Raw genomic sequence first — 12,572 nt, forward strand, 5'->3', positions numbered from 1 at the left:
TGGGTATCGTCAATAATCCATGGCTGTAGCAAAGTGGGTCTGAGGCATCATTGGTAAGAAAGCAGAAGCCACTCAAAAAGAGAGGGTCCTTATAGCATTTTACAGCTGCTGTATGACGTTGGGAGAAATACTGTTTTCTGTTAACTTTATACCTGCCTTTATCTGTGTCTGTCCTCCCAGCCCAGTTAATGGCACGGTTGTTTTTCTCTTTTTCATTCCGAGCTGGTTTTCATCTTTTGTCCCAGACATGTTTTTACTCTTTCCGTTCCATGGCACTGATATCACTGGACTTGGGAAGTAGGGATCCATATTTCCTAAGACTTGAAGCAAATAAGTGATTAAATGATCACCATACTTCTCTCCCCTTCCCCCCATTTTAAGGTACAAGCTCATGATTATTAAATAGGGCATGATTTGGAAAAATTGTGAAGTAGGAATAGTTTCTTTGTTGTTGCCGTTTCAGCTTTTCTCTGAGCCCTGCTCTTGTTATGGGCACCAGGAACTCTTTACTGTCTCATCTCATCCAGGCTTCCAGTGCTCTTCCGTATTCTTCTCTTTCTCTCTCCCCTTTGTGAACTTGTGCTCCTTCGTTGATCTCATAATGAGGTTAAGGTAGCTTAATATGTTCCTTTGAGGTCTATTTGTATTTTAAAAGGAAATTCCTGAGAATAATACCTAATCTAAGGAACAAGTTTGTAATGCACATTTGTGGCAGGGTAGGGTTGGAAGTGAGAATGGGTGGGGAAGCGGAGTTTAAGTAGAGGCAGTCCTTCAGCAGTCACTGCTGTAGACGGGGCCTAAGCCCCAGAAATCAGGAGTTGTTCTCTGAGGGGCTAATGAACTGGAGCCTGGCTCTACCCGCACGCCCCTTAGATGCTGAGGTAGGTGGTGTGTGGATAGATGTAGTGAAAGCATCTGAGTGCCTGGGCATGTGTTATGGGAGCAAAGCTACTATGTTGAGTAAATAGCGTGGAAATGCAGACTGGAAGTTGAGAATGGGCAGATTAGTGCAAGGACAATTAGAAGTGCTTTCTTTTCACCGTGGCACGCACACATTGCTACCTTGGTAATTCTAAGAGACAGACACAAAGATGTCGAGACCTGCTTGTAATACTGACCTTTGCACTATTTACTGTTGGGGCCTGTTTCAGTCCACTAGACTACTCTCCTTTTGAGAGTTTTGAGTTACGAGTAACTCATGTGTGCTCAAACTCTCCTTTCAAGTCTCTCTCACTGAAGCTAGGCAATATATAGTCAGCTTTCCTACAGAGATAAAGTTTGAGCCCACAGCTTGTAGCCCAGCAGCTGACTGGAGCCTGTTTACCTCTATAGACCCAAGTTGTTGCTTAATCCTCAAGGGAAATGTGAGGTTCCTGTTGTGCACTGAAGATGAGTTGAGCTTCAGGAACGATTTGATTCTGCAACCTCCAAATCTAGAACTGACCTCCATGATAATCTTCCATGTACATGTGGAGTAAAGCCAAGCTGTGTCTCCTGGTGTCATAGCATTTTTGTCTCACAACTCCTGGGGACAAGCCCAAGGCGGTTGCTCTAGAGATCAGAAGCCTACAAGAGTCCTAGCTGCAGTTTGAACCATTTGAGGTGTCCTTGTAAACTGGGTTTTTGAAAGTGGTGCTTTCCCAAGTCCCCTGGCCTTTCCCCTTGGGAAGCCCAGACCAAGTGGAACCTATTGATGTGGCAGTTTATTGCTTGCTTTAAGTGGTTTCTGTTTGCATCTTGTGCAGGCCAGAGGCACGCTCAGCCCAACATCCACATCAAGATGATGGTTCATTTATACAGTCATTACTATTGCCCTTGTTTGAAGACTGTTAACTGGCCCCTGCTGCTCTACTGACAAGAGGTTGTACTGGAAAAGAGATCTCCCCACAGATAGGAGTAACTCATGTGTCCAGTTGATAAGGTGGTCTTTTTGAGGCCTCTGAAGAATTTGAGCAGGTGACAGGCCCCTCCTTCCTGCCCTGCTACCACTTTGTCCTACCCTCTACTGGATCAAAGCACTCTCCTTTATAGTCAGTTCACTGCAGAGCGTTGGCTCTGTTGCAACTTTACCTCTTAATGTCTGAAAATACAATTTTCTAATGCTATACTAATTTCTTTTAGTAGACTTTACTGTGGAATGATTTTAGATTTACAGTAAAGTTTCAGAGATGATACAGAGTTCCCATATACCCAGTTTCCCCCATTTTTATTATCTTACATAACTGTGGCACACTTGTTAGAATGAAGACATCAACACTGATACATTACTATTAACTAAACTCCAGACTTTTTTCCACTCATGACCTCTTTCTGTTTGAGAATCCAGTCTAGGGTACCATATTACACTTAATTGTCGTGTCTCCCAGTCTTCTCTGGTCTGTAACAGTTTCTCAATCTTGCTGTGTTTTTCATAGTTTTATGGAATACTGGCAAATATCCTTTATAATGTTTCCCAATCTGAGTTTGTCTGACGTTTTCCTCATGATTAGACTGATGTTATGGGCTTGGAGAAGAATACCAGAGAGGTGACATGCCCTTTCAGGGGTACCTGAGATTTACATAACATCACTAGTGATGTTAACCTTGATCACTTGGTTAAATAGTTTGTTTGCCAGTTTCTCCGCTTTCAAGTTACTGTTTTTCTCTTTCTGTACTCTATTCTTTGGAAGCAAATCACTAAGACTAGCCCACCTTCAAGGTGGGTTGGGGGATCTATAAAATGAGGCTCCACCTCTTGGAAGGGAGAGTATCTACATATATTATTTGGAATTCTTCTGTAAGGAAGTTTGCCTCTTCTCCCCCATTTAGTTTAGTCGTATTTATGTCACTATGGACTCATGGATATTTATTTTTTTCTTTGAGTTACAATCCGATAGTATGTTATTTATTTTGTTTCCCAAATTGTTCCAGCTTTGGCCAGAGGAGACTCTTTCAGGTGGCTCCTGTATCCCTGTGACATGCCCCTATCCTTTTGTTTTTTGAGCACTTCCTTACTTTCTGGTACTACAAAATGTTCCAGGCTCATCTTATGTGTTCTGTGCCCTAGCCCCAGAATCAGCCATTTCTCCAAGGAGCCCTTGTTCTTTTTATTGGAGAACGGTTATTTAGAAACCACTGGGCAATGGGTATGTTTGTTGCTCCTGGGGTATCATTACTTTTAGGCCCTCTCGCCAGACCGAGCTAGGTAATATATCAGTGCATCCTAACCTTTGCATACAGACATACCTATAATTGTTTCTGTGTTTCTTCGTCTGTATATGTGTTAAGATAAACATGAGTTTATATTGATTTCTCTGACTTTAATCCAGTACCACAGGGTTCATTTTAGAATACTTTCCTTTCTTGCATATCTGTAATACCGTTCTTCAGCAATGGAAAACATGGCTCCCACCACCACCACCACCACCATCCACTTACTTATTTTTTCAACTCCTGTATATGTGTACCCATGCTGTACGTGTATTGTAACCCATAGCCCCACAAGAAACAAATTGACCAGTTTGGTACTGCTTTTTAACAGTTCTCTTTTAGTGGACAAATTGTGGATGCTTTTTTATGTTTATTATGATGTATTTTGATCTGTGATGCTAGCTTTTGGGTATATGCAAATGTTTTTAACATTCTTACCATAATCTGAGGATGTCTTTGTATGTCAGCATGATTCATGAAGATTATGGACTTGGGCTCCAAGTAAAATATTTTCTTTTTACTCTACACTTGTGTTAGTCTAAACTTAAGAAATAAGAAAGTTACATTCTTTTTTTTTTTTTTTTTAATTTTTATTTATTTATTTTTTCCCCCAAAGCCCCAGAAGATAGTTGTATGTCATAGCTGCACATCCTTCTAGTTGCTGTTTGTGGGATGCGGCCTCAGCATGGCCAGAGAAGCGGCGCGTCGGTGTGCACCCGGGATCCAAACCCCGGGCCGCCAGCAGCAGAGCGCGCGCACTTAACCGCTAAGCCACGGGGCCGGCCCCAGTTACATTCTCTCTTTAGTAATTTATTATACATTTGTGCAAAGAGAAGTTTATACTTTTTAAAATTTTATACTTATTATTAAAGGTTTTATCATATTATAAGGGATGAGTTGAATGAAATAATATTTACAGTACCTTCTGGCTCAGGTGCTTTTAAAATATCACCTTAAGCAAGACATTCTAAAATCAGTTTTTCCATTTGCTTACTGAGCCCTCCCTGTGTAGGCCTGGCACTTGGTTCTCCTTTCTCGGCTACTTTTCCAGGACATCGCATTGGCCTATTCTTGTTATTGGTGCCAAAGATCATATGTCTGTAGGTAAAGATACTATGGCCTGGGAAATGGGATTGACTTAACTATAGCTTTAGTTTCCTGGGTACTTGGCTTCCCAGGTTCCTGTTAGGAAGAAACAAATGTGAGTTTAAAAAGCCATATACTCAGAGCTGGGAGTTTTTGGTCGTCATCTAGGTCCGCTTCTATCTTGAAGTCTGATCTTGGGCCCATCACTTCTACTTCCACACCTCGGATCCTTTATCTAGAGAGTGAAGTAGTTCCAGTAAATGACCCCTAAGATTTCTTACAGCTGTGGTTTTATCATCAGAGATCGTAAAATATCTGGCCGGTAGTTCTTATCTCAGTAATTGAGGTGTTCTGGCAAGAATTGGAAATGGTCAACCTCTTGAAACAAGCTTATTGGGCCCATTTTTATCATCCTTTTTATTTGATTTCAAAACACACATACACACTATGCATGGGATGAACACATTCTGAAAAGTGAAGTCTAAAGGTAATACTTAGATGGCTCAGATTGTACCAGAGAGAAGGCATATTGTGCTGTTTGTGATGACCCAACATGGTAATAACTGTGGAGGATCAGAACTGAATTGTTTATTTTTGGTGTTTATAAATCATTGGCGGCTTAGATGACATTTTTTCTGTAGCTACTATGTAGGATCTATGAACAGTACAGAAAAATAGCCAAGATGAAGAGAGTGCAGTGGCTTAAGTATGATAAGGCCCAGTGAGTTATGTTAAAGAAGCTTTAGTGCTTAAAGCCAGAGGGACTCATGTCATTAGTCTCGAATACTGATAACAGCCTTCAGAAGACTGTCCTTTTTCATAAGCGTTTAGTTTTCTGAGCTGAGAAAACGAAGCATATGACTGGTAGCTGAGTATGCTAAACATATCATGTACTTACAAAAGGATTTTGAAAAACAGATGGGTAGAAGATGAAGTGGGAATCACTGTGCTGTAAGACAAGGCATATCCATTCGAGAGAAAGGAATGGTAGAGTGAAGGAATGTTGCCTTTCGTTAGAAAGCTAGGATAGGAGAGCGTGGAATGAACCTCCTTCAGGCTGTCTGCCATTGAATTGTTCTTTAAGGCCCATGTCATATTGGTTTATGAGATTGACTTAGAGCCTTAAATGAAAGTCCTCCAACCCACCATTCCTGGCTTCGTCCCAGGTTTCTAAGTGAAGTGGCATGCTGCATTTCCTGGCGTACAGTGTTAAATCAACCTTTATGGTATCAGTTTACACGAGGATTCACATTTGCTTTAATAAGTTGTCTGGAATGGATGCCCCTTCCTGTGAGTCATGCTGGTGCTGCTAGTGGCTTTAGCTTCTTCAAGAGGTGAAAAGAGTTGCTAATTCTAGAAGTGAACAGCAGATGTCGCTGCATCTCCGCTTAACGAGGGCTCTGGCTCAGCTGTTTGGATGCAACCAAGTTCTTTTTTTTTTTTCTTTTAATTTTATTTATTTATTTATTTATTCCCCCAAAGCCCCAGTAGATAGTTGTATGTCATAGTTGCACATCCTTCTAGCTGCTGTATGTGGGACTTGGCCTCAGCATGGCCGGAGAAGCAGTGCGTCGGTGTGCGCCCGGGATCCGAACCCCGGGCCACCAGCAGCGGAGCGCACGCACTTAACCGCTAAGCCACAGGGCCAGCCCACAACCAAGTTCTTAATACAGCTCCCAAACCACTAACCTTAAATTGAGTATTTAGGGCTGTATGACACTCTTAAGATCCCCTTACCCAGATACAGAACCCAAACTGAAAATTGAGAATGAACAAAGCCCAAGAGGGTTTTTCTCAATTTCCTTCACTATCTTGGATATTTTAGTGTATTTGTTCTAGGCTTATATATTATCTATATTTCCGTATAGCTAACTGATGAAATTTATTTGAGAGGAAATTTACTTATTTCCTATCAACCTTCCAGCAGTTACTTAGGAGCCTGGACAATTTTTCATATTTATTTTCAATAGGGTTCACACTTAAAAGCTTGTTGGCCTTTTTGTAGCTCACTTTTTGAGAACCTTTTAGTAGGAAAGTAGATGCCACTCTTCTCTGAATTGAGGTGCTGAATGTCAAAGGAAACTGCCACTTTCTTTATTCTTCTGTTTGAACCCTTAGCTTTGGCAGTCGAAAATAAAGAACTGAATTATGACCAAAAGTCCTGTGGTGCATCTTTTAAAACAAATCTCTTATGGTTTCAGTGTAGACAGTAGGGTTTCCCTACATGACAGAAATGCATAGTTGGTGTTAAATTGGATTATTTTAGAAAGTCTGAGGCGTACTAAATTTTTGGTATCTTTTAATCATATAGATTGTGAAAATAGCCACATAGTGATATCTGTCCTAATTTGTCAGGGTTAGTGATGGTTTATACCCGTGTCCTGGTGTGATTATTAATAGCTCCTTCTTTTGCTCTCACTTGTCCTAGTTTGGACAATATATGGTCACTCTGAATTGCCCAAACTTGGGGGGGTGGGGCGTTGATAAGTTGCAATTCTAGTAATTATAAGCATTTTTTGACTCAAGAATTATGCCCACCCTGAGTTTTCTGAGTTAAACATGTGCAGAAATAAAGCAAAACCCACAAAGAGTTTGTAATTTTGGGGAAATAGCTTTTAGATTTCTATTTATTGATCATTGTTGCTGGAGTAATGATTTCCAAATGTAGATGTGCATCAGAATCAACTAGTAACGACCTTTTTGCAGATAGTTTCATGGGTCTCACCACAGACCTCTACTGAATTTGTACTTCACATTACCAGAAATGTGGAACTGCATGCGATGCAGATGTACTGGACTACTTTGTCAGCAAGTTTTTAAAACTAGCATATAGAAGAAAGTTGCTTTCTAAGGTTTGATTGGTGTTTGGGGTTCCTGATGGCTGCTTTGGGCCTTGAGGGTATGCCTGGCATTGACCTGAATTGCCTTTTTGTTTCAGATGTCATCTGGGTGATTCTCAGTGTGGAGGTGGGTGGACTTTTAGGAGTAACGCAGCAGCTGTCATCTTTTGAAACGGAGTTCAACACACAGCCACATCGCAAGGTAGAAGGAAACTTCAACCCGTTTGCCTCTCCCCAAAAGAACCGACAATCAGATGAAAACAACTTAAAAGACCCTGGGGGTTCCGAGTTCGACTCGATCAGCAAAAACACATGGGCTCCTGCTCCTGACCAAACCGAGCAAGATGAGAATAGACTCTCACAGAACTCTGTAAATCTGTCCCCCAGCAGTCACGCAAACAACTTATCAGTAGTGACTTACAGTAAGGTAGGTGCCCTTGGAGAAGAGGAGAAGGGGTAGGTGGTGGGCCTTGGGATTTGTGATACCCCTTCATGGCAAACCTAGAAGCCTAGAATGTTCTTTAAGACTGCTTAGCTCTCCTGCCAACAGCAACAATGCAAAAACCTACCCCTTCTCCCCTCCCCCCTCCGCCATCTTCATGTCCTGTGGATGTTACTTCATCCACATTTATAATTTACTACTGTCTCTCTGCTCTGGTTTGGGTGTTGAAAGAACGAAGTTTTTTACCTTTAGCATTTAAAAAAGAAAGTCAAAATATCACCAGCCATGCTTCCCGTGTAAATGTATACTAAGTTTAGAGCAACAACAACACACCTTTGGAATTTGTTCCTACTTTGTTTTTTTTGGTTGTTGGTGGGTTTGTTTGTTTTTTTTTTTCCTGAGGGAAAAGACAAGCTAAATTATTTATCCTAAATATTGTTGGTTTTTCATTGTATTTACCTTGTTTGCATATCTTCTTGTTGATATCTTTTCGGTCTGTTATGGCCCATCTACCTCTTCACCCACAACACAGAGTGGCCTAAGTGATATTTTGACTTTTCACATATGGGGAATAAGTGAGAGAATTGTGGGTTGAGTTAACCATGATTTTAAATATTCTGATTGTTCTGAGATACTCTTCTAGGTGTTTGATATCTTAATCTGTTTCTCTCTGTGCTAGCTGATTAAACGGTGTCTTTTACACTCTGCTAAGGTGATGATGGTGCCTGGTTGTTGGTTTTGGTTGGTTGAATAAAGCCCTGAAGCTGAGCGCTCACTGTTGTAGGTAGTTCGTGAGGCGGGGCCTATGAGTATTCCAGTGTATTCCTCTCTGACTCGTAATGCTGTGTAGTAGGCCCAGCATCCCATCTATATAACTGTTAAGTCTGTCCTTGCTTTGTGTTGCATTCACCCTCAAATTTTAAAAATAAAATTGATGTTTATTTGAAGGACAAGTTACTCTGTTGTGAGAATGGTATTTTTCTGACCAGTGCTTTATATATGGTCTAGATCAAGAGGCAAATTAAGAAAAGAAACTTGGTGCTGTGAATACTCTTTCTCCACACAGTCTAGTAAGAGGAACTTCATTCAATACTAGTGTAACAAAGGATTGACTTAGTAGTTGATTGGATGGTCATTATAAAGGTTAAAGGATTCTGTGGAGTCATGTTAGTTGTACAGTATATAAGAGAAGTAAATTGGGAAGGAAGTAAATTGCCTGTATTTGAGGAAAGACTTCCCGTCTTAACACTCTAATAAAAGATTTTCCTCTAACTCCTATTGCTCCAGATGCTTTTTCCTTAAATTTAACCTTCCCGAGTATGACTGTTCCAGGTGGTACAGGCCCTAGGCTATGCATGCTCTGTTAGAATGGGAACTTGAGGCAGTTGAGTTTAATGGGAAGATGAAGAGTTGGAGGAGGAAAACCAGTTGCTCCAATGCTTTCTGTAATGGAAGCCCCTTTACTCAACTGTGAAGTACCTGGCTCAGCCATTGCTATAGTCTTAGGAGAGCACTGGCGTTCCTGGCCAGGGCACTGCACTCATCTTCCTGAGTTGTGAAGCTGTCAGTTGTTTTTTACTCCTTTAGGGCTTTAGAGATTGATGCCTTTGAACTAATTCCGTGATGATTGCCCTGGCCCAGGGGTAGCGAGTCGGAATGGATTACCTATCAGCCTTAATTGAGGTCCTGCCATGCTTTTTTTGGAAGGGCTGGGCTGTGGTGAGGCTATTGAGATATTTCTTGAGGTTGATGAACTTGTGGTATGTTACCTAATTTTTTCTGTGAACTCTGTAGGATCATTTAGAAGTAGCATTTGCAAGAAGCACAGAAAAAAGGTTCTCAGTGGATTTGATATCAAGGAGACTATTGGCTATAATGCATTGAGAATGGAAAACTTAGATGTCAGAGAGAAATTGGAGCCTTTCTTTTTTCTTAATTGAAACAGAATCTTATTCAGAAAGCACTTATGTGAGTATCCAGCAAGTTCTCTGAAAGCATTTCTGGCTAAAGTTGAGTCAGCTCCACCTCTTAGGGCTCCTTAGAAATGGGGCAGGGTGTGTAGACAGTCATCAGTAAGTATTTATTAACATATTTGTGCACTGTTTAGAGCAGTGTACATTGTTCGGTAGGAGACTTGAAGAATAAAAGTTATCCCTACCAACTGGTAGATTACAGTACAGTAGGGGAGATAAACGTGTACAATTCAGTCAAGACCAAGTATGAATTTGGTCAGTAGAGAACAACACAGTCAACTGTGTAATTTGTGTGTATGGCTAGGGGTTAGAATTAGGGAATGCAGAGGTGAAGTAGAAATAGAGTTGATGGAAAGGGCTTTTCAAAGAATGGACAGATTTGGAAAGACAGACAGAGAGGACAATGGTATGGAGAACAGTTTTAAGTGCTGAGGGCAGAATGAGTAAGGGATATGTGGTTAGGAGATGTGGGTGATGGACAATGGGAGATAGGTTCAGTTGGTAGCAGTGTGTTCTTTTGAAGAGCAGTGGATGAAATAATTACAAGTGGCTTTGAAAAGAGTTGGGACTATATTTAAATGGATATCTTAAAGTAGAGATAATTCATAATTATAAACATTTGTGTTTGGCCTGAGAATATAGATTTATTTATTTATTTATTTATTTTGTGAGGAAGATCAGCCCTGAGCTAACATCCATGCTAATCCTCCTCTTTTTGCTGAGGAAGACTGGCTCTGAGCTAACATCTATTGCCAGTCCTCTTTTTTTTCCCCCCAACGCCCCAGTAGATAGTTGTATGTCATAGTTGCACATCCTTCTAGTTGCTGTATGTGGGACGTGGCCTCAGCATGGCCAGAGAAGCGGTGCGTCGGTGCGTGCCTGGGATCCGAACCCGGGCCACCAGTAGCTGAGCGCGCGCACTTAACTGCTAAGCCACGGGCCCGGCCCAAGATTTATTTATTTTTAAAGGCAGACATGCTTGGGTTCTGAAGGGTATACTTGACAAAGTGATGAGATCAGGTATATATCAGAGTTATTTTTAACTGTTCCTATGTGCCAGGTGTGCTGCCAAGTACTTTACATGTATCATCTAATTTTTTGATAAGAAAACCAAAGCTCTGAGGGGCTAAGTAACTTGCCCAGTACCACACAGCTAGTGAGAGGCAAAGCTGGGATTCAAATCTAGGTGCCACATTACTAAAACATATTTCCTAGTAGGTGAGCCTGGGCTTTTCCTAGATCCTCCTGTTGGGCTGGAGGCTGTGTTGAGCCAAAGCATTCACTGCTTTGATGCTCACTATCATCAAGGCATGAAAGAAGCAGAGTTGAAATAAGATAAGCAGCTCTAATGTAAACTGAGGATTGCCTGTGGCATCTTCTTTTTGAAGAATTCCCCTATTTGTTGAGTCTTTAAAGTAGTGAATTCTTTTCCTGGTTGATAATAATAAAAACTGTTTTTATAACTCTCGGGGTGCACAAACCATGTGGTGTTTATAATAAATAGCACTCTTATTTATGAACGAGTGGAAAGGATGAGAGAGACCCTTGGGACTCTAGAGTTGGGGCACGTGTTTTCAGTTCACTCCAGGTGCCATCTTTATTGGATGGGTAGGAGGAGTTCCTGATGCCCTGGTGTCAGGGATCACTGAGTTGGCAATAGATTTGATTTACTCTCAAGAAATTCCCTGCCTGCCATTAAGGCTGGGAAAGAACATGATGCTCTTGGAAGCCCAGGACCACGGTTTTAGTACGCAGATATAGTTTCCTGCTGTCTCCATAGTTATAGTTTAACTTGCTAAGGTTGGTAGGATGACATGAAAAGATTGCTTCATGCACCTGCTCTATGAGGGCTGGGTGGATATGTCAACATAGTGGGACATCTGTCAGTGCCAGGAACTGGACACCCCTAGAGCCCTTCCCCAGCTGGTTTTTCCCTTGAAAAACTATAAGCTCTCTGGACTCAGTGCTCCGTGCCTCGGGGGAAGCTCTGGGTGGGAACACCTGCCCTAGCTCCATCCCATAGTCCAGACGGCCTGACCTCTCCCTGTGTAAGAGCTGTCAGAGGGAGTCAGGAAAGTAAGTATATGCTGACCTGCTCCAAAGATTCATAAATCTGACTCCTTGCTCTTTTGTTAGAAGTTGGCTGGCTTCATTGTCAGCTCAATTGTGGCTGACCTGTCCCGGGTGAACAGTCCTATCAAGTATTGGTGAAGGTTAGGTGCTGTTTTAATGAACCCTTTTTATGTGACTAGCTCAAGAGCCTCTGAGGACAAAGGGTCATAGTAGGATAGGTGCTCACTCTATTGAAAAGGCTAGTCTTGCCATGAATTCCAGCTCTCTGACTCATCTCTGGAGGCCAGGATAGCTTCTATTTGGACAGTGTGAGAGTAGTGAAAAACAATTTATAGAGGTGAGGAAGGAGAATAAGGCCTTGTTAAATTAGCTGCTACTTTTTCTTGTTGGCCAGTAATTTTTTAAATCTCTGTTTTCTAAGAAGGCCTTACAGAGGCGTAAGATACCAACCAAATGGTTTGATTCAGGACGGCTGGGAATAAGAGTGTGGCTGGCAGAAACCAAGGGGCTGTTCTTTAGGGCAGCCAAATGCTTTACTTCCTTTCTCTAAAAGAGTAATAATTTACAGTGAGGGAGCTGAGAAGAATCCCAAATTCATTTATTTTGTTACTTGGGCTATGGCTCTTATTTTGTTTATTCTTACTTAGAAAAATGTTTGGAGCTGGTATATGTCATACAGTACTCCTCCTTTAAACTGGATTACCGTCTGAACCACTGTTATTACTTCCGCCAAGTGCTAGTTCAGAAGGAGAAACTTGTTATTATCTTTGTGGGGAGGTTCATCGCACTCCTCCGGCGTCAGCCACTGCTGAGTGCATCTGCCCTGCCTGCCCACGTTCCCACCTGCTCCTTTTCCTCTCTCTCTCTCTGACACGCTTTATTAGTAAATTTTGAATCTGGGGCTAGAGGAGTCAGTTTGCTTTTATTACATCCGAAATCAACTCTCTTCTGACCTGCTGCTATCTGTGT

General features: G+C 41.6%; 1 protein-coding gene across 2 annotated transcripts in view; it reads left to right on the forward strand.

Annotated features, from left to right (window-relative positions):
• Positions 1-12,572, forward strand: part of ILRUN (inflammation and lipid regulator with UBA-like and NBR1-like domains) — a 97,093-nt gene that overhangs the window by 68,772 nt on the left and 15,749 nt on the right. For both annotated transcript variants that reach the window (XM_058554569.1, XM_058554568.1), the window contains one exon: positions 7,214-7,542. In XM_058554569.1, coding sequence (XP_058410552.1) covers positions 7,214-7,542 — 329 coding nt within the window. The remainder of the gene's footprint in view (positions 1-7,213; positions 7,543-12,572) is intronic.

This window comes from Diceros bicornis, chromosome 14 (assembly GCF_020826845.1).
Source record: "Diceros bicornis minor isolate mBicDic1 chromosome 14, mDicBic1.mat.cur, whole genome shotgun sequence".
NCBI classification, from domain to species: Eukaryota; Metazoa; Chordata; class Mammalia; order Perissodactyla; family Rhinocerotidae; genus Diceros; species Diceros bicornis.